This window comes from Colossoma macropomum, unplaced genomic scaffold, assembly GCF_904425465.1.
Source record: "Colossoma macropomum unplaced genomic scaffold, Colossoma_macropomum, whole genome shotgun sequence".
Classification (NCBI taxonomy): Eukaryota; Metazoa; Chordata; class Actinopteri; order Characiformes; family Serrasalmidae; genus Colossoma; species Colossoma macropomum.
Window position 1 is genome coordinate 7994458 of NW_023494793.1, and position 23142 is coordinate 8017599.

A 23142-nucleotide genomic window follows, 5' to 3' on the forward strand; every position below is an offset into this window, starting at 1 on the left:
CTGCATATAAGGCATTTCCTTAATTATTACTGAGTGAGATTAAAGGCATTTCCGATTTGATGGAGAGCAAATATTCAAGAGGATTAGATTCAGGGTTGTGTGGGGAAGCAGACTGTCTTTCACAGACTTGTCTCCTTTCTAAATGTCTCGGCCTCTGGGCCTAGACATTTAGGAAGTAACTGTCTGTAACTGTTAAACTAGCCTCATCTGCACTTTGCTTTGCTTCTCTGATTTTATGCAGTGGACAATAACATAGATTTGACTGTATTTGAATGCTAACTGTGAAAACCTATCATTATCTTTGTTCATAATCAGTGTATTGACTTGCAGTTTTGGACTGTATTATGTACCTGCCTAAAATAAACATGCGCTGTGATTATAGAGCTTGTACACATTATGTGTGTTGACTTTTGGTCATAGATTTGTATTTTGCATGTCTAAATGCAAATCATGACCAGTGGTCATTGCCTTTGTTCAAAATCTGTATATTGATCACCATATCTGATTATCACAGCCAGCTGTAAGTGATAATAGAAATACACACTAGTGTGCATAAGTCAGAGACCACCCTTCATTAAGTGCAAGTTTTTCAGGAGATATTTCTGAGCAGATAGAATAGAAGATAATCCACTTGAGTAAGACATGAGAAAATCAAGCTCAAGTCATGCTTCAGATAAGGCAGAGAAGACAACACAACAGTATGGGTCTGAAAGAATGTGCAGCTGTCAAGAAGAAAAGGCTGAGAAAAGGAAATAAACAAAAAAGAAGAAAGTCTGCAAATCAAAGAAGCTGCAGGTGTTCTCAGAATAGACCTCAATATCATTGAATGTATTTGAGATTGTTCGGATCATGAGACGCAGAAAATGCAACCAGCTTTTAAGACTGAACTTCGAAGGTGTGGAAGAATGTCCCTGATATATTTGAAAGACTGAGAGCAAGATTCCTGAAAAGAATGAAAGCTGTAATAAAAGTTAAATATAAGTTTTCTGCTTTTTTCCTGACTCTGAAAAATGAACTTGAACTTAATGGTGGTCTCTGACTTTTGCACAGTACTGCAAGTGTCAGTAATATGTGCTTTATGATGCATATGTGCAAAAAAAGAGGGTGTGGCAAAAGTCATTATTCAAAAGTTTAATGGTTTGCGTAAAAATGATGTGCAGGTGCTGATTTGGTCCAGTATTTAGAGCTCTTGTTAGTCTCCATTGAGAAGAAGAACACTGTTGAAGAGAGAGTGAACTATGCACAGTGACCGCAGGATTAGTACGTCCTCCATGTATGTACTAGTGCAGATGGATCCATGTTGTGTGTAGTGTATAGGGTATAAGATGTGTATAGTAACAGTGCATGTGTTTTTGTTAGCCTCACTCGTATGACGCAGTGGAGCCGGTGGATGTGGAGGAGTTTCTGATGACGCAGCTGCGCAGCGGGGACGCCGAGCTCATGCAGGAGCTGGGAGAGTTCCCGGACGATGACCTGGAGTTGGACCTGGTGGAGAGAGAGTGCCGAACGATTTGGCACTCTGTCCCAGAGGAGGGGTGGGTTCGCCTTTATTATTTTGCTACAAGTCTTCTTAGTGTATAGTAAGAAATATGCCTGTTTTCTTATGAAATGCATTTGTGCTTGATTTAATCAGAGCTATGCAAATCTAAGGTAATGTTCAGATTTGGCAGGTTTGGCTCAATTAAAACAAAGTCTGGTGTAATTTGTTTGAGTAGATGTGAACACTGCCATGTGATCTTTGGTGCACCCTAAATAAGTGAACTGAGAGCCCCCAAGGAGGTCAGAGTCAGTCCACTTCAAAATGAATCAGATAATGACAGATAAAACAATACAGACACAAAAACTACAAGCTCAGTTAGGCCAGAGTACAGCACGGCTGCCAAAGATCACTAGATGTACATCATCAAATCGGCCCAATCAATTGTGGCTTTTATGAATTTTTAAATGACTTTTGTTTTTGTGTCAAATATGTCAATGTGAACTCGAAGTAAACTAGAGCTAAAATGCAGTAGTATATTGTTTTTTGCTCTGGTAAGAACCAAGGGAACCAAACTACAGTTATAAACACATTCTAAGGGCCCTAGTGGCTGTTACAACAGTGATATTAACCAAATATAACCCATATACCGATAAAACTATAATGGTGTCTACTGTGGTGAAAATACAAACAGGACTATTAATCTTTTCAAAGAGAATGTGTTTTTATTTCCACCAAAGTGTCTGACTACTATTCAAGAGTTCAAAAAGTCCAGTCCAGTTTTTTGACAGCTTATCTTGTTTAAGAGAAGATGGTCATTCAAGCATGTCTCATGCTTTTTACTGTAATCATATGTGTACAGAACGTGACAGTGACGTGACTGTGTTTATGCTGATATACTCACTGTGTGACGCATATAGCTTACTCGAAGTACACAAAGTTATTTAAACAAAGAAAAATGTGCCTTATCAGCAGTAAATGCTATACATTCTTGGACAGACTGCATAGACTGGCATAGATGCTGAAAATGTTAGTTCACCTCCTAACGGTGCAGCATGTAAGATTTAGGGGGATCTATTAGCAGAAATGTATACAAATAGTATACAAAACTATGTTTTCATTGCTGTATAATCACCTACAAATCGTTAGCTTAGAATTAGCCCTTCATATCTACATAGTGGACAATTCCTCTTCCAGCAGAGGTTGCCATGTTGTGCCACCATGTTTCTACAGTAGCCCAGAATGGACAAACCAAACACTGGCTCTAGAGAGTGCCTTTTGCGTTTTAGTGCTATAGCGCTGGTTGGATGACACAGAAAGAAGAAGGATCAGTGGTTGCTGCCAGTGCTGGCTAACCATTTTGAGTTGTGAGAAATGTGAGCACCCAAATTGGACAAATCAAGAATCATACTAATTATTTAGCACAAGAGAAAGGAAGGAGGGTGAATCCTCATTGTCTAAGAAGCGAAAACATGATGGCTACCGTAAGTTCTAATACACGCTTGGAAAGGCAGAGGTGAGGGAGGGGTATTCAGTTGATTGCAGTCTGCAACCTCGCCACTAGATGCCACTAAATCTTACATAGTGCACCTTTAATTCTTAAGCTATTACATTCTTAAACATATTATTCAGTAATTACATGCAAAACAATGCAGTTCCTCTTCAGTTGTAGTCGTGCTCATTGGCAGGCAGGTCCTGGATATGTAAGGGACGTGTTATGTGTACAAAGCTTGAGGCATAAAACAAAGCTGACTATGAGTATGTACATATGAATGTATGTATATGTAAATAAATGTGTGTGTGTGTTTGTGTGTTTTCAGGGTGGAACTAGATCCTCATGTAAGAGATTGTGTTCAAAGTTACACTCAGCCTTGGCTGATAGTCGGTAGAAGGTAAGCACATACTCTGTAGTTATGTACAAAACCGTTCCGAAAACTTGGCTTATCAGTTATCGTGGTGTGGTGTGTGGCCAGTGTTGGCAGAGGTGTGTCCACTGAACCTGGTTGTATCTGTTCTATTTGACTCTTGTCCAGGTGCCAAGGAGATGGCTGGGGTGCATACTCAGAAAAGTCAGGCTTTCACAAACAGCTACAGAAGCAGGTCTTTGAGTCAGACGTTCAGCCTGAAAACCAGGAGCAGCCGGTAAATACAGTGATTTCTGCTGTTGCTTTGGCGCCAGAACTGATTCACTCATACTACATCTTAGGGTCCAATTGATATTAAGTAGGGATGCACTAAATTTTTCCGCTGAAAAATCATAAAAGTGGTAATAAAAATGAGAAGTAGTCATTTAAAAAGTCTTTATTTCCTTCACTCTCTTGCACTGGTCAGCGCAGACACTTTCAAACAGTTTGAGTGACAGAAGATCAACAGCTGAAATGTTGGCCACCTGAAATGTTGGCCGCCTGGCATTTTCACAGTTTCTACGAGAGACATTAGACATTAGATATTAGATTTGAAATCACTGTTCTTATCAAATATCATGAATTCTTGCACATGAGAATTTATACCACCATTTGAAAACACAACATCCCACTTGAATACAGCAAAACAACAGAAACAAAAAGGAAGCTCCCTGCTGCACACCAACACAATCTGTAGCCACAATTTTTAAATGATAAAAAATTCACTAACAACAGTTCCAAAGTGTGAAGTATAACTAAAATATTACGGAATTCATTGCCCTGGATGACCAACTGTTCTGTGTTGTTGAGAACACTGAATATTGTAGCCCAGGGGTGCACAGTCTTGGTCCTGGAGATCTACCACCCTCCAGAGTTTAGCTCCAACCCTAATCTAATGCACCTAATCCAGGAAAACTAAGGCCTTCAGGGGCATCTGACTATAGGAGCCAGGTGTGTTGGATATGAACTCTCCAGGGTGGTAAATCTCCAGGACCAGGATCTAGCTGATGTGCTGGAATAATTTTATTACACTTATTTTATGTAAACTGTTTTTATTTACTGTTTTGGACCAGTGTGTCCTGAATTTCACTTTCAGTTTTGGCCAAGAATTACCAAGAAATACTAACAGAAACCAACAAAACCGGTACGGATTCTGTAAAGTTTCGTTCTGGCAATATTCATACTGTTATATTGTTTATGACTTTGTGAGTTTTTTGTCATCTGAGTTTAAGAATGTAACAGCTGAGAACTAACAGTCATATCTGCTAATTCACTGTTTACCTAAAACTACTAAAACTAAAAACTGTCAATATCGGTTATGCCTTGCTGCGTTTCCAAGGCTAGGTATGACCACACTTGTGCACTTAATTCTGATCAATAATTCAGCCAAAAGAATGAAGGAAGGAAGTTATAGGTTTACTCGAGGCAAACAAAGTCAGAGATGTGTAGAAACAGTGAAACAGGGAAGAGACTGTGGAAGGTTGGAAAAAGAACAGGGGAACATTTTGGCTCAGCCTCACCTCTGTCCCACTGACCAAGAGCAGGCACAATGAAGCATGAATATTCATGCAGTCCAAGTCTCTCAGTGCTTCTGCTCCAGCCCTGGCCTGCCAAGTCTTAATTACCCAAACCAAAGACAATTTCAAAGCATGTATTTTTCATGAACTTGGAGCCAGAGTCCACGGGAAAACCAGGCCCACTTGCTCCCTTAAAGGACCTTAAAGGAACACTACATTCACTCTGGGGTTAATTAGCAGTCTGCTGGGGTAGAAGAGAACCCAATAGCTGGCTCAGGTCTGCGCTGAAGCAGGATATGGAGGGTGGGGGTAGGTGATTCATAGACTAGACATCCTATAGCTTGTGAGCCTCCATGCTATCCAATATGTGGGCTTAACCATATGGTTTTCATGATCAGAGATTAACAAAAATCTCCCGTAATGTTTTGAGAATGCGTTTACCAATAGTTGGTATGGGCTTTTCCTGGAAGGGGGAATTTATCTAACCCATCAGTACTGCCCTCCTTGATCACATTTTGGATAGCAGAGGCTCAGCTGCAGGCGTCCTTGTAATTGAAAGTCTGGCTGAAAAAGCCAAGTCTCTGAAACCTAAACAAATTCAGCTGCAAGGTTTTATTGTGTTAGCTTTAGTGGTTGAAAGTTAGGAGTGTAAAAATGCATTACCGCATTGTAATGCGTCGATCCGATGCATCTTTGCACAGTGAAACAAGTGCAACGTTTCATGTTGTGAGTTGCATGCAACTTAATTTCCATGAAACCTGTCAGTTAGAAAAAGCAACTCATTCACAAAACATTTCATTACCCCACAGGTTAGCCATATTAGCAGCTCATACTGCTCTTGTTGCATGTTGTGAGTTGCATGAAACTTAATTTCCATGAATCAAAAGAAGAATCATACTCATTATGACTACTGGCAATAAACCAGGGGTGTCTGACTCTGGCCTGTGAAGGCTGAAGTCCAGCGCGTGTTTTCCCTGCTCACGCCCACTAAGCCTGGTAACCAGCTGTAGGATTGAGTCAGGTGTGTAAGAGCAGGTAAATCACCAAACTGCGGTGGCCCTCCAGGACCAGAGCTGGACATTCCTGCTGTAAGCTGAATGATGTACCTTGGTTTTTGTTTTTCCTCCTCAGGTTAAATCTCCATCTCTGGCGGTGTTATGTGATGAAGACAGCACACGGAGCACCATCACTTCTTCTGACTTTGATCTGCGGGGTCTGCAACCAGACCCTCGGCTGGACAGTCTCCTGCGCTTTAGCAACCCCGAGGACCTTGACCGCTTTAATCTGGAAGCTAGACTCAGCAACCGCCAGCCTGAACTTTTTGCCCTGTACCCGCCTCCTGATGAGGTGAGCCCTGACCCAACGCTAGCCACATCAACAAAAACACTGCAATACAGTTTGGCATTCTGAGCACACATCACATGGTTTTTTTCATGGTTTTTGAGGATGTTGAAAAATTTGAGGATGTTTCATGTCAGGACTTCATGTCCTGACATGAAAACTACAGTTGTATGCAAAAGTTAGGGCATCCCTGCTCAAATTACATGTTTTGTTGATTGAATGTTTCAATAACCTACAAGTGAGAAATACTTAAAATGTAAATAAGAGCTTTTTCAAGGTGTATACGACATCAGGGACCTCGGACATATAACTGATGAACTGATGTGGTGAAGCAGGAAAACCACTGAACTGCAGCACTGCAACACAACAGTTTGAGAAACCTGTTTTAGACTTTTAAAGTGTTATGAAAAACATGCGACATCCAGTCCTACATTGACAAAAGAAATGTTTTTGCATTTTAATGCAGTATAGTTTATTTGTGTGGAAGTGATGCACATTTGAATCAAGTACTATATATGTATTACTTTTTTCTCTGTATTTTTTCAGTGTAGAATTTGAATGTGAGCTGATTTTCTTTCCATCTACAGGAAGATATAGTGGAGATCCGTCCCGTTCCCGACTGTCCAAAGGAGCACATGGGCCACAGGATACTAGTGCGATGCCAAACCTTCAAGTAATCCCCTTCTTCTCCGTAATTTGAGTTTCTGATTCCAAGCATTCAAACTGGGCTGAGGTACTGGGCCAATAAGTTTAAATCACAGGGTTTTTGACCTCAAATAAAGGACACAAAGCCTTGCTGCCTCGCTACATGGGATCTCTCATCTGCCACAGTCAGCGTTTCCTCTTATAATAAACCAGAAATATTTTTTTTTAGCAGTCAAACTGTCTGCAGAAAGCATCTGCATTGCACAATATATATATTAGATTATGCAAATATGAGAGACTACACTTTCATTTATTTCATTTTTGTTAAGTACAAGTTACTATTTTTTCAGCATTGGTAAAAAAGCAGAAAACAGATATTCACCAGAGGCTTGCACAGAAGTGTCAACAATTAAATATAATATAAATGAACATGTTTTTTTTCAGTACTTAGTGTGCCCACCCTTTGCCTTCTTTTTGGCAGTTTTTCAAAGACATCTGCAAGGATGTTTTTCCATACCTCCAAAGTTCAGTCTTAGAAGTTGTTTGCACTTTTTGCTTCTCATGATCCAAGTAATTCAAACACATTCAGTGATGTTGAGGTCTGGACTCTGGGGTGGTCAGTTCATTGTTCTGAGAACACCAGCAGCTTCTTTGTTTCATTAGCAAAATTTCTTCTTTTGTGTTTATTTACTTTACGTTTATTTGCAGCTACACATCCTTTCAGACTCATAATGTTGAGTCTTCTCACAGTGGAAGGATGGACAGAAACACCTGTAGATTCTTTCAGATCTGAAGCAACAGTGGAGCTTGATTTTCTCCTCTCTCTTAAAGTTGAAAGTAGTTCTTGCATGGTTTTTAGGAGTCCCATATCTTTTAATAATTTTTTGAACTTCTTTATCACTTAATTTCATATTCCTTATGCAAGTATATTATCGCGTATCTAATCTCTTCAGAAATATCTCCTGAACTTTTTTTTTATTTATTTATTTAATTTTTAACCTGAAATGAAATAAATGAATAGCAGTCTCTGATTTTGCACAGTATTATATATGTTGTAGTTTCTCTATATTTTTGGGATATGAAGCTGCACTGTTATTTCACAATAACAGTGTACTCACCACTTATTTGTAGTATTTGTACACTAGAGTAATGTACAGTTAAAGGATGCTTAACACAAAATAGGGCCATTCGTCTCATTAATTACATAAATGTACATTACAGTTCAGAAATTGTTTTCTGTTTCCTATAAAGTTACCATTTCAAAGATAAAGTTACAACAGTGATGATATATCACTGAGGTTATGTTATTTGACATGTAGAATTATGCTTTAGTTTATAAGATAGTGACTTTATCCTTTTGTCTGTTGCAGGTTTGAGATCGAGATCGAGCCCTTGTTTGTCACCATGGCCTTATATGACCTGAAGGAAAAGAAAAAGGTCAGTATCTGCTCGGTGCCACAGGGATAGAGAAGCTTTCTGTGTGTAGAGTCTCATAAAGGCTATTGATCAGCACTGCCATAAGAAGTGAACAGGCCTTTGAGGAATAGTGGCTGTGTTGTTCTCTATGTGAGGACTTTAGACCTGAGTAGGACGTTCTGCTCTCAGCACTTTCAGCCTGAACTCAGCTGCGGCACCGGTCACCTTCTTCAGCCACAGGCATAATGAGGACTTGAAGTGCACACAGGGGAGTGCGGGGCACAAATGAACACATTTTGTAAACGCCTAATTTTTTTGGAAGATTAATATTTGTATAAATAAGCAAGCTACACATTAAAAACAATTACGGCACTGGATTAAAAACAGACACGATTCTGTAGGGGAAATCACTGCATAGGCTCAGGACCACTTCTGAAAACCACTGTCTATGAAAACAGTCTGTCGCTGCATCCACAAATGCTACTTAAAACTTTAAAACGCATAGAAGAGATTTCCTCTACAGAATCGTGTCTGTTTTTAATGCAGTGCTGCCTGAGGGCCAGAAGATCACGGCCTGCAAATACTGATTTTCTGCCTTGTCCCTTGCATACAGAGATTTCTCAAGATTCTCTAAATCTAATAATGTTATTATGTTCCATAGATGATGAAAAGCAAAAGTACTTTGCTATTTTATGTTAAGAAATGTTATTCTTGTTTTGGTTAAAAGTTAGTCTTTCACAGAGTGGTGAACCCCTCCTCATCTTTACTTCTGAAAGACCCAGCCTCTCTGGGATGCTTTTTTATACCCAGTGATGTTACTGACCTGTTGCCAATCAACCACCAGGTGTTTTTTTTTACACAACTTTACCAGCCTTTTGTTGCCCCCGTCCCAACTTTTTTGGAACGTGTTGTTGGCAAATTCAAAATAGGCATGTATTTTTCAAAAAACAACAAAATTTCTCAGTTTCAATATTTGATATGTTGTCTTTATACTATTTTCAATACAATATAGGATTTAAATATTTGCACATCATTGCATTTTATTTTTATTTACATTTTGCACAGTGTCCCAACTTTTTTGGAAATGGGGTTGTATATGGGAGAATATGAGTTTCTCTCATTATTTGCTTCACTCACACTGTGTTAAAACTAACCCCTCTGTGTGGAGGCTGTGCTTTAGCCTGGTTAGCTGTCACTATCAGCTGCTTACAAGCTTCAAAACAGTGCTATATTACAGCAACCAAAAACAGTAGCAGTGAAAAAGTTACTTTAATGGTACAAAAACTTTAGGGTGAATCTTGAGAAATGCGTGTCAGACAGCTGTCAAAAAGTGTAGACTGCATTTATACAGAAATACGGAAGTGACCACAAGCACAAGCACAAGCACCCCTATTAATGACAAAAAACTCGACTGAGAAGTTTACTGTCACTGTTGTCATTTTGCTCTACATTTGATTTACATTATTCAGACAAGTTTCAGACTGTTTGTTTTCTATCTGTCTTTTGTCAAAAAGGACAAAAATGGCAATAAATGTAAAGGATCATTTTTCTTTTGCCAAAAAAAGATGGACACAATCATGTTTCATCAAATTCAAATCATAATAAATAATAAAATCTTCTCTTCTACTTAAGAACATAGATGTGGTATCGATTGAAAAATTAGAATTAAAAGAAGCTTTCAACAGAGTTTCTTCATGTATTTCAGGTGATCTCAGAATGAGAAATGACATCAATTTGATTTTCAAATGATGTTTGTTTTGCCAGTCATAAGGAAAGGTTCAGCTGTATGAAGTAGCAGAAAATGGCATTGCTTTGTCTGAGCGTTAAACACAAGCACCACAGCTGTTTTTTTCCTTTTACTGTGCCCCACTTTCTCTCACCCACATGTGCACCACTGCTTGGACACTGAATTCATAAGTTACATTACCTCAGCTGTTTTTCTTAAGATTTAGGGCGATCAGTCAGATTTTGCCTTTGGAAATATCTTTGGAAAAGCAAAATTCCTTCTCAGGCAGTTCTTACCAGTCTGCAGTGGTGCTCGGCATGCATTTTTCTCCACGTCAAATAAATAGACAGCAGATGTCATACTAGACAGAAATCTCCTAAAGTACAGCATTAATCCTCCCAAGCCGAGACTGAAGAAGGTTAATGCCCAGTTTTGACAGGAATGCTGATTAAGTACTAAATCTGGACATTATGTAGCCGGATGCTTGCTCCTGTACTTGTAGACGAGAGTATTTGGGATGCTTGTTTTGTGATTTATGGACAGTCATTGCGAGCAGACTGAATAGCAGAAGAGTTGGTTAACATTCCTGCAATGTCTGAATGGCATTTGAATAGCTTGAGGAACGCTGATGATGATTTATGCTAGTAGGAGTCAAACTTCACGTACTCATTAAGAGTTCATATCTGGATCTGATCAAAACCAAGGATGACTTATTGGAGGCATGTGGTATATTAAGAAACAGATATGGAGAATATTTGTTGGTTTGTTCATTTAATTGTTTATATAAGTTCACTCACATGAAATACAGTCCATTGTCTTGAGCCTGATGAGTTTTGAATTGTGTGCCACACAACTGTTAAATCATCACTGGCAGTTTTGCTCTGGCGTTGTATATACAGCTGTTCAAACTGTTGTGAATCACTGTGTAGGTTCAGTCTCATGTGTGGTTCCTGGATGTTTAATGAATTTAGCAGGGCGAGTGGTTTTCAAAAGGCCTGTGATGTGAGTCACTAATTTAACAGAATGGCTGGGAACATTTTGTCTTTGACTTGTAATTTGTAGACTTGAAGGTACACATTTAAAAATAAGGTTCTTAAAGGGTTCTTTAGTAAAAGAAATGATACAGAACCATTTCACGCTTAAATGGTTCTTTGCGTGGTGAAATGGTTCTTCAGATGGAGAATGTGTTGTATATGGCTCTGTATAGAACCTTTTTGAAAATGGTTCTAGATAGCATCAAAAAGATTTCTTCTGTTATTACAAGCTTGACATCTTTGTATTGATTTGCTATCCGGTGTTGACCAGAGGAGGATGGGTTCCCCTTTTGAGTTCTTCCTCTTGCTGTTACAGAGTTTTTCCTTGCCAATCTTGCCTTTGGCTTGCTCACTGGGGCCTTGGACCAAAATCTTTCTGTACAGCTGCTTTGTGACAATGCCTGTTGTAAAAAGTGCTGTATGAATAAACTTTGACTTGACTTGACATCATAATAATAGCAGAACCCTTTTTGGTGCTATATAGAACCATATACAACACATTCTCCCTCAAACTGAAGAACCATTTCACCATGCAAAGAAACATAGAACTTATGGGTCTAATTATAATCATTTCTTTTACTAAAGAGCCCTTGAAGAACCGTCTTTTTTAGTGTGCACATGATTGCATTTATGTTTTTAACATAGTGTAGTAAAGATACAGTAGTGTTCAAAAGTTTCGAAATATTTTCAATATAAATGTTACAGATATATGATCTATTATGATTTACTACATGCTACAGTATGACTTCAAAGATTTTAACTAATTTACAGGAAGTGTAAAAAAATGAAGACATGTTAGATGTGCCCTCAAGGATGAACAGAGCTGTAGATGATTCCATTATGACTGAGAAATCTGTATAACACTGAGAATGAAGTTACATTGAAATGAACATCCACAATGCCTCATATTTGAAACGTGGTTATAAAATCTCAAGGCAGATGACTTATCAAGAAATTAAATAATTATAGTATATTATTTATCATTTAATATCTTTTTGTGTTCCAAATAAACTTGAAAATTGTTGAATAAAACATCATGATAGACCTTCTAGTATCTAGCTTAGAGTATTTCAAAAAAATGTATAAATTATTACTTCTTTTAGTTTTAGTAGAAACAACAATATGAACAAAGGCTGTCTAGAACTAAATCTTCCATAAGATTCAGACCCAGCACTCATATACTTACAGGTCCATTTTACAAGCATCGAATATCAGACAGTGTTATGTAATACTTATACATATCTCATGCAAATCCATTTAATCCAGTCCATATTGTGGTAAATCAAGGTCCGTTTTTCCAATATTTTGTAAAACATTCCATTATCAGGCGCAACCTAAAAGTAAGTTTTTCCAGTTTCACCCATTGTTAACTGTTGAAGTTATTACTGAATAAAATAACAGCGTTTATTAATATGATAAGTGCTTCCAGACTTTTAAACATTGTTGTAAAAAATGCTGAACATTTAAATGTGGTGAAATGTTAATGTGGTAATATTCTGTCAGATTTCAGAGAACTTCCACTGTGATGTGAACTCAGACCAAATGAAGACCTTCCTGCGTTCACACACCCCTCACATCGAAGCCTCCACGCAGGCCAGGGCAGCTATTTTCTCCATCTCCTACCCCTCTCCAGACATCTACCTGGTCATTAAGGTAAATCCACTGCATCTCCTCTTACCCTCAGCAGTACAGGTGAAGACGCTGCCTCCTAAAATGCTGCAGAACAGCTTCACTCAAAAAGGAATAGTTTGGCTAACATTTTAACTTACTCAGTTGTCTTCAAGCCATAAGACATGTTTGGTTTTACTTTTGCTTTGCTTTACTTTTGCGCCAGAGCTACGAGGCTGCACAACAGCAGAGCGCATTTTGAAAGCCAACAAGTAATAGAAGCTGAAAACTCATACATCACTCACTCTGTTCAGATGTCAGTTTGTTATGTTGAAGGCTTCCATTACTTGTTAGCTATATTAGCCTTGTAGCTCCAATGCTAAACTAATGCCCAATCACATTTGCACCCTATCACTTGTTTTTGAGTGTCATCTTGCCCCTTGGAACTGAGTTACAGGGGGTAGTTGAAATCTTCCCCTATGACATGGGACAACCCCCACATAAAAAAGAACATTACTTCATTAACAGGCTACTAGCGGTGCTCTGTAGGCGACCCTGCCAGTCTGCAGTGATAGCAGAGAAGCAGCTTGTGCAGTCATCTTGCTGGGTTTTCTTTTTTTCTCTGTTTGGAGTGTGCCTCTGAAAAATCTCCATTTGCCCAAACACTTCACCCTACCCCTCTTCCCCCAAAAAATTGGGACACCCTACCCCTGGGTGCGAACGCGCAGGATAGAGGAGTAAGGGCTAAGTGCTAGGGGCAAGAAGTGAAATGAGATTGGGCTTGCATCAACTTCATTTGTCAGTATGCTCCTTCTGAAGCATTTTTGCTGAGTGTAAACTGTCTAAACCTGCTCCCAGAGGAAAGGGGCTCTAAAAGAGAATAGACTGGGTGGAAACAATCGCTGATGACGCTCAAGGTCTTTTTGCAGAGGCGAGACTTCTTAAGTGAAACTTTATATCCTGGGTCTTTTCCTAAGAGGTTAGACTGCCATAACATGTTGTAATAGAAAAATGATTCTATGTTGAGCTGCTAGCGAGCAATAAGGGGAGAAAGGGGAAGGGTGAGACCCCTCGGCTGTAGGAACAATTGACACCTCTCCACAAAGATGACCATGTCGAGAAAAAATAGGCAGTACAACTGCAATTTTCTTTATATAATAAAATTGTACATCTGTCACAATAAAAACAGCATTTAAACACAATATAAACATTTTTATAAATGTTGACTTGCTTGCTCACCTACAAAGACGACGGGCCTGTTCACTTCCACTTTTTTAAATCATACATATTTTCGTCATACAAGTGTATCTCATTAACATTATTGAACAAAGAATGTGCGCAGTTCAACAGGTGGAAACTGCATTTTATGGCTACTGTGAAAAACCTGCCCACCCTTTCTACCACCTCGCCATTCAGACACCATGCATGTCGCCATTACATTTGGGGTAAACATTATACAGATATTTTGCTGAACTGTTCCTTAAACACAGAGATAACTGTGAGAAATACGATGGGTCTCTACTGGTTGTACCTGTGCAGTAGTTTGAAGTCATTGCTGAACGGTGTGGGTCACTGATTGCCTTCAAATGTCTTCATTTACAAAAATAAAGAATAATAAAATCAGACTAAGAATTCATGATGATGATGACGATATTTGTGTGTGTTTTTGTGTTAGATTGAGAAGGTCCTGCAGCAGGGGGAGATTGGAGAATGCGCAGAGCCTTACGTGGCGATGAAGGAGAGCGACACTGCGAAGGTGATAACAGCGAAAACAGTCAGATCAGAAGAACACAAGGCACAACATACTTTGCCTCGTCAAATGCCTCTCACATCTGATCTCTTCTGTTGTAGAACAAAGATAAGCTGGAGAAGCTGAGGAATCAAGCTGAGGGTTTCTGTCAGAGGCTCGGTCAGTACCGCATGCCCTTCGCCTTCGCTACGGTCAACATCACAAGCGTGATCAGCTCAGTCACACTGGAGCGAGACACGACTGACTCAGACAGCATCAACGGTATGAAAAAGGATGTCTTAGCAACCTGAATGGACCACAGGCCTTGGAGAAATAAAACCAACATTTGCTTTTATTGATGGATGTTTCTCATAGCAGACTGCATGAAAGAGTCTGATGAATGGAAAAGAAGAAGTACTTTATGTAAGAGTATTTTATAGGCAGTGTCAGTCAAAGAAGTCAGTCATAGATTCATTAGTACTGTAGGGGAGAGCAGGACACAAAGTAATGCAGGAAAAGACGAATATTATTTTAACAACCTACACGATTCTGTTGTAGAAGAGAACTTTCTTGCACCTGCTATTTTTAAACAATTCAGCTGAAGGCAGAGTGAGTGCATATGTTGTGACTAACCCTAAAGGCAGGGTTCATTTCAATAGATAGAGGTGCAAACATTTGCCAAAAAGTCTGTTAAACCAATGCAAAAAACAATAAATTCAGTAAATTTCTCTGTTGTTTGCACCAGAGGAGCTTTCCAACCTAAATGCATAAAAATATATTCATAAAATTAAATATGATTAGTGAAAAGAGGCTGTGTTGAGTTTGGTAAATTCTTTTTTGATCACAAAATAGAGGATGTGTTAACTTATTTTCACTTAGAAAATCTAGAAAATGTGTCATTTGACCAGGGGTGCGCAAACTTTTGTGTATGGCTGTATATGGTATATTTTTGATGAGTCTCTGCCTTAAAAATGACTTCTTTGAATTTAAACAGAGAGGTATGGACTTCTCTCATTGTTTCTTTTAGAAGGCTTAGTTGTAACACTATATTACAACTAACCCTGCCATGTGGAGGCTGTACTGCGGCCTGACTAGCTCTTGATGTGAGTTGTTTACTTGCTTTAAAACAGTACAGCCACCAAGCAAAAGATTAATAACGCAGGTGAGATCAAAAGACACTTAATGCTATTCAAATAAGTTGATCTGATTGCTGTTAAACTTTGCTAAAGATGTTGTGATCATAATATGAGAGCATAACTAAAAGCATGCTAAAACCATGTTAGTTTGTGCTCCGCTCTCCCTTATAGCTAGTTATACTGCGTTCTACATTGGTGACTTATTTTATTTATTTGTAAGGTGTGCATTTTGTGCATTTTGTGTTTTTGAATCAGGCAAGAGCAGTTTGGAGAAGAAAGCTTACCTGCCCAGGCGCAACTCGGAGCGATTCAGCATCCTGGAGGACCAGTTCAACCTGTCAGGCGCCAAAACCATAACTGTTACAAACTTCTTTAAACAGGTTAGTGCTGAACGAGATTTTTCGGTAGCCAGGCTTCAAGTGATCGTTTGGCCAAAAAAATCTAATTGTCTTTCCCGATACCCCAAACATACTCAGTCAGCCCAGACATGTTTATTTTTACTTCTTTAGTTTTGCACTGGTGCTATGAGGTTACTGCTTGTGTGGTGTTCATGTTTTTGTTACTCAGTGGTCTGGTGAACCCACCGCATTATTGGTTTTGTAAATCAATACAGCCATAACAATTTATGTAAAAGAACCAGATGTTTAAAATATCACAAGTGTGGTGTAGGGTTGTCCTTTAGCAGCTGTAGCCAGTCAGCAGCCTGTCCATGTTGTCCACCCTCACACACACACACACACACACACACACATACAAACACATGCACACTCAGACACACACACTAACAGCTGGCCATGTATGAGGAGAACAGAGTGAAGGGACACAGCACATCCACACTTTTATTCCCCGTGGGTTCACCCAACACAGCATGTGTAATATAAATGTGTAGGGGGTGTTTAGAGTGTGAAGCCATTAAAATGTGTTATTTTATATGTTCTTCACAGAAAATGAGGAAAGGCCAAGGAAACAGGTTGAAATGATAATAAATCGGATCATTTTTTCTTGTGGTAAACATTTAAAATGGGTCCCACAGACCCCACACCACACAGGGGTTAATGTGGCTAACAACTAATGGAAGCTCATGTGCACCAGTTAGCACTGTCCAAATTGCATGCATCACACACTGGATTCAGACACTGTATGTCATAAAATGGACAACAGTATTAGGTTATAAGGCTGTATTACAACTAACCCTGCCATGTGGAGGTTGTATTTATCGTGGCTAGCTCTTGTTGTACATGCTTGCGAACAGTTTTATATTACACATACCAAGAGTGTGATTAAAATTATGCAGGTGTAAATTCTGTGACTTACACAGGAAAACACTTATGATGAGCAAAATGACTTACGTTTTAAAAACAGTCTACATGGTGAATCTGGAGAAATGTCTGATTACTGTCAACATTTGCAGATGACATCGCAATCGTAATAAATAGTTTTTAATATTAATATAATAGTTATAGAGCATGCTGGGCTGGTATGCATAGCATTCTATATGCTACTGTTTTTAGCTATGCGACTTTTTATTTTTATCACTTTTTATAGGTAAAAGGGTAACACTTTCTATGAGTGTCACCTTTGTAAGCATCTATAAACACAATGTGCACCCCCGTTAGCTTGGTATTTGTCTTTACTTTATGCTCTCCAAGCTGAGACTGACCTCTTTGGCACTGACAGTATAACATGTTATTAACACTATTTATAATGCATTGTATTAACAATTCACAATGTATAATGAACATGGCTATAAAGTGTAATTCAGTGCAATTTTTTTTTTTAAATATTTATGAATACATTATAACATGTTATAAATGTGTTTATAGATGCTTACAAATGTGACATTCATAGAAAGTGTTACCGATAAAAGTATGTTGTATGATATCAGAAACCAAATAAGCAAGTCTGTTTGAGATTACTTAATAATGCCATGCCTTTTAGGCAAGTTATGATGACTTACACATGTAGTTTGCTAATTGGTGTACATAAGCTTCCATTACTTGTTACATTAGCCTCAAAACTTCAGTACAAAATTAAGAAGTAGAAATCAGACACTGAACATGCCCAGGCTGATTGAGTGCATTTGGGATAAGGGGAAATTTATGTAAAGATTTCATGCAAAGCTGTCACTTTAAAACCTTTGCCATTGGACAAGTTACCTTAATGAACCTCATATAAAGTGGTTAGATGTTTGTTGACTCTGTAATTCTTAGGTTTTACAGCAGAATATATGTGATCCCAAGATATTAAGATATTAAACCGCACTGAATCGGTTGTGAAAGAAACATTTTTGAGGTCTGGCTCCTGTTTATCACCTCGAGACTATTCAGGGACACATTTTTCACATTTTGACGATAACATACAGTATCCACACTGGTACAACTTAACTGGCCTTTGTCTGCCACATTACATTCTGTGAGGCACTTTTAATTCTCTAAATTACAGAGGAGTCATGCAACCTTACACAGATAAAGAATCTTATAACTAGACACGCCACACCATCTTTGAGTAGTTAATGTTAAGTAATTGCTTCTTTTGGCTTATGCATCCACTGACATTTACTTGGTCGGCGTTTTGTTAACAAGAAACTGTTAATTTGCTTTGTAATGTTTATTAAGATGTGAGAAATGTTGGGAATATATTTCTTTGCTGATTTAATGGAAGCGTGTCTGTGTGTTTGTGTGTGTGTTTTCAGGAAGGGGAGCGTCTCAGTGATGAAGACTTATTTAAGTTCCTGGCAGACAGCAAGAGAACGTCCAACATCCAGCGACGGAGCAAGACAATAACAGGTGATGTCCACCGTCATACCCTCCACTAGATTCTCTCCCACAGTAGGTTTTGTGCGCAGCATTTAAAAATATATCTTAAATATTTTTGCTGTCAAGACAAAACCTCACGTCTGAATTATTTGCTTTACAGGAGAAGCAAAACTTGAATGTATGTTAATGTAAAGAGATGTTTGTATCTATCTTTCTGTATCTGTTCATACAGTACTGTGAAAAAGTCTGAGACCACCCTCTTGTTTATTTAATTTCTAGTCAAAACAACCATCAAGTTTAAGCTATTCATTTTTTCAGTGTCAGGAAAAAATTCCACAGAAGTTTCCAACACTAAGTATAACATCAAATCTGTCAGTGTTTCATTTGTCCACTCTTTACTTTTGTGCACATACTTTGACTTCAACGCTTCCATTCTTCTAATCTTAAAAGCAACAGTTTACAGCTCCTCCCAATGAAAGATGTTCAAAGCTCTCAAAGCTCTCATTCACATTATTACCCTTTAAAGAGACACTAATATTCGCATATGAACTACACAAACACATCTTAGCTACCTTACAAATTTCTTTCTCATGTGCATCTAAAGTGGCCAAAAGAGGAGGAGATTTGATATAAGATCAGATATAAGATAATACACTTGCATAAGGAAGGGAACGTCAAACAAAAATGATGAAAAAACAGACGTTTCCAAAACTGTTTAAAAAAAAACACTGTAGGTTTAAAACAGGGCTTTCAAACTCAACCACTACAGAGGCCATTTTAAAAATCTCAACAAATCCATGAAAAAAAAACTCATTTTTAATTAATGTTGTGCTTTAACCCGAATTGGCCATTGTTTATTCAAAATATGCAAAAACTTCAACAGTAAAATACTGACATTTGTAGTAGACCTTGAAATATTATATGGACACTTGAGATATTCAAAATTTAAATGTCCCCAGGTGCTCAGTCTTTTAGACCTACCTATCTGCTTGAACGAGACACCTGGCACCCTTCCTTTGCTGCAATCGTGACGCATTGTGAAACAGGCTAATATTAATAGAAAATTAAAATACTTTAGTGGGCCAAATAGGATTGTGGGGTGTGCCTGATCTAGACTGCAGGCCTTGTGTTTGACACTTGGGGTCTAAAAGGATGTGTATCTGTCAAGAAACGAAGAAAATTGGTATTGCAACTCCAAAACTAGACATCTCAATTGTAGAGTGATGTCTTATGGACTGATGAGTCTAAAGTTGTGTTTGGGATTACTTGGATTGTGAGAAGCAGAAAATGCAACCAACGTCTAAGATTGTTCACTTGAAAAACTAAAGACAAGAATGGAAAAGAATGGAAGCTGTAAAAGAAGCAATGTGTGGACACATTTAAAGCTGAAAAATTTTATATTCTATTTAGATGTTGAAGCTTCTGTGTAATTTCCTGTTAGATTTATATTTTCTGACACTGAAAAATGGGCAGCTTGGAATTTAATAGAAATGTAATTTTGACTAGACATTAAATACAGGAAAAGGCGGTCTCGGATAATTGTGGGATAGCGTTCGTGCTTAGAATACTTCTGATTTGCCTTGCAGGTTGTCTCAAGCTGGAGGTGACCCCGTCTCCAGAAACAGTGTTGCCATGTCTGTCTCCAGAGCTCATCCCCATAAAACCAGCATCAGACAAAAACGTGAGACCTATGAAAGAGGTGCTCGAGTTTCCTGCCAGCGATGTCTACGTCCCTCACAGCATATACAGGTCAGTTCACACATATACCTCCAAAATGAAGCTTTTTAAGTCTGTCCTTTGCTCACTGCACTGTCACATCATTAACCTTGGCTTGCGTCCTCATATTATGCCCCAAGTAAATGTGTCGGTTCCGCTTAATTAAATGGATGTAGTGTCTGGATCTCTGCCAAGTGTCCAGATGACTCAACTGATATCATTTGTCACTGCAAAACATAACCCCTGAGCTCTGGACTCTGAGAGCTGTGGGTTATTTGAGGACTTGGTTAATTGTGGGTGTTAAGCGCCATCTAGTGGTGTGTTATTTTAGTGCAGCAGTGGTTAAGTGACCTTGCACAAAAAAGGAATCCTATAACTTGCCACCCCAAACTATCACTGATTATTTAAGGTTAAAATGTATTGTGCATCCACTAACATGTTCTCTGTCACTGTTTTTTTTGCAGAAACCTGTTGTATGTGTATCCTCAGAGACTGATCGTTGGTAATCGCTTGACATCTGCCAGGAACATTACCATAAAAATCCAGTTTATGTGTGGAGAGGACGCCAGCTGTGCAATGCCTGTGAGTACCCCACCCACACTGAGCCTCTTGACCTTACTGAGGTGTAGGGGCAGGGGCAGTCGGTACCTCTTTGAGTCAGCATACGCCAAAGCAAAGGTCTTCTTGGCAATGTCCCGAGCAGTTATTTCCAGTCATACAAGACCAGGCTCTTATCTCTTTAAGTGGGGAGAGATCTTTTCAAAAACTGATTTGAAATCACTGACAAAATCTGACAAAAACAGCATAAATAGTTTGTTAGTTTTGGCTTATTTTTTCAATTGCAAATACAGTATATTTAAGATAAACATGCTTCTGTTATTGTGGTCACATTTTAAAATTTTGTCCACAAGATTGATTAGCTTGGTGAGTAGAGTGACCAGGCCACAAGATTCATTGGCTTGGTGACCTGAGTGGCCAGTGCAGATTTTTACATCTATCTGCCCTTGGTTGGATCTTGCACATAGATTTCCAGACTTGTCAATCTGCATATTATCTGGACCATACTATATAAGACTATATAAAGTGAGAGCATTTTTTAAAAACAGTCCAGATTTATTTGTGATTATCTCTCTATCAAGGTCATATTTGGGAAATCAAGTGGTCCAGAGTTCGTATCAGAAATCTACACCCCAGTTACATACCACAACAGGTAAGACTTTCTTTAAACTACTGATCTAAGCTTCGCTTTTTGATTTAGCTGCTATTTCAAAATTCTTCAAAAAATGTCTGATCTTTTAAAAGATAATTTACAGGATTTTTCCCGATTTATATTTTTCTGCATAATTCCGTTGTCGAGATGTAAGAAAACCTATTAAAAGTGTTTTGACATGAAATGGTTCACTGACAAAACTTACCAACGGTGGTGATAGGAATCAGGGGTCATGATGTCTGCATCCCAAATATAGCCATTTTATTTACTGTCCAAAATAACTAGCAGACCTGTTCGTGTCTTCTGAGTTTTTATATATAATGTTGATAATAGCAAAATAGTGGTATATCTGAAAAATGTTTTCTTTGGGGCTGTTTCGCTTCTCACATCCTGCGTGTATGAATGAATGCATTTTTAAAAATATGTTTAATGCCAAGAACTTGCCTCAGAACTGACATAAAACAAAGTCTCAGGCATCAGGCAGCGTATTCATAAACATTTCACATAATAACTTTCTAGGAGGGAGAAGTCTGGTTACTATCAACCCCACTGTGAACAATTCTGACTCTGCAAGTTTCTCTAGAAAAGAGCATTTCATGTTTCTTTGTGGAATTGGTGGTGTTGTGTGTATTACACTTTTAAGATCCAACACAGGACATTAGTCATTTTGCTTATTTATATGACTTATTCTGTTAAAATTATTATTATTTTTTTTAACTTTATTAAAAATCTCTCACTCTCTCAGTTTAAACTTAAAGGTTGCTGTAACGTTTTAGGTTATATTATATTTTGTGAAGCACATGACAGCAGACAAAGTGCAGTATAAATATAGTTTATTTTTATTCCTATTATCATTATGACTCACGTATGTCTGGCGTGCAGGTCTCCAGATTTCTATGAGGAGGTGAAGATCCGGCTGCCAGCGAGACTGACTGAGAGGCACCACCTGCTCTTCTCCTTCTTCCACATCAGCTGCCAGCAGAAGCAGAACCAGAGCGGCAGTGTGGAGACCCTCATCGGATACTCAGTGAGTCTCTCAGCAGCAGTGTGACCTTTTTACAGCATCCACTCACTTTACTGGGAATGCACTTGGGAAGCAGAGAGGAATTAGTCTTAGGCTGAATTCAATAGTGGGAATTTCCTCACCAAATCAGTGAAGACTTGTTTGGTGTCCAAAGTTTGCTTCTTTATTGTAATGAAAGCTTATGTGCACCCCTTTACGTCATGCAAACTGTATACCTTAAACATCAAATGCTTACCTTAAATTGGGTTATTACGTAAACTCAAATAGACTTGCTTATGTGGTTTTTGTATAACATGTCGTTTCCTGTAAGAATGGACAAAAGAATGGACAAAATTCAGGCTTCAGGATGGCTGCTGTTTTAGCTATATGACATACCTTTGTCCATTTAAATAAAGTACAGTGTGATTTACAGAATGATAATTGCCTGCTGGGTGCTAACTGATAAGCAGTTTACAGAAAGCCAAATGATGATGCTAACTGAAGCTTCTGTTACATCTTAGCTACATTAGCACTTAAGCTCCAATGCAAAAGAAGCAAACGTCATGCACCACTATGCCTTGGCTGATTGTGTGGGGGGTTTTTACACATTTAAAAGAATGGAAAGAGCTTTAATCTAATAAATACAGTTGTGTGGTGTTTATGACTAGCACATATACAAACATTTATTTGCTCAACACTTACTCAGATATAATCATTGGCTGCTAGTAAGTAAAAGCTTTGATGTGTTTTGCCTGCAGTGGTTACCCATCCTGAACAATGAAAGGCTGCAGATGGGACAGTACTGTCTTCCCATTGCTCTGGAGCGTCTTCCCGTGAACTATTCAATGCATTCTCCTGAGGTAAAGTATGCCAAATTATTACTGGCGTGAGATCTGTTCAATGAGCTCAGTTGTCTTGTTTCAT

General features: G+C 38.5%; 1 protein-coding gene across 2 annotated transcripts in view; it reads left to right on the plus strand.

Annotated features, from left to right (window-relative positions):
- The window catches only part of dock8 (dedicator of cytokinesis 8), an 87343-nt gene that overhangs the window by 25760 nt on the left and 38441 nt on the right, over positions 1-23142 (plus strand). For both annotated transcript variants that reach the window (XM_036578357.1, XM_036578358.1), the window contains 16 exons: positions 1360-1535; positions 3298-3369; positions 3511-3619; positions 6030-6245; positions 6827-6912; positions 8255-8321; positions 12564-12713; positions 14344-14424; positions 14520-14679; positions 15789-15913; positions 18226-18319; positions 19876-20038; positions 20470-20587; positions 21145-21215; positions 22098-22242; positions 22977-23078. In XM_036578357.1, coding sequence (XP_036434250.1) covers positions 1360-1535; positions 3298-3369; positions 3511-3619; positions 6030-6245; positions 6827-6912; positions 8255-8321; positions 12564-12713; positions 14344-14424; positions 14520-14679; positions 15789-15913; positions 18226-18319; positions 19876-20038; positions 20470-20587; positions 21145-21215; positions 22098-22242; positions 22977-23078 — 1935 coding nt within the window. The remainder of the gene's footprint in view (positions 1-1359; positions 1536-3297; positions 3370-3510; positions 3620-6029; positions 6246-6826; positions 6913-8254; positions 8322-12563; positions 12714-14343; positions 14425-14519; positions 14680-15788; positions 15914-18225; positions 18320-19875; positions 20039-20469; positions 20588-21144; positions 21216-22097; positions 22243-22976; positions 23079-23142) is intronic.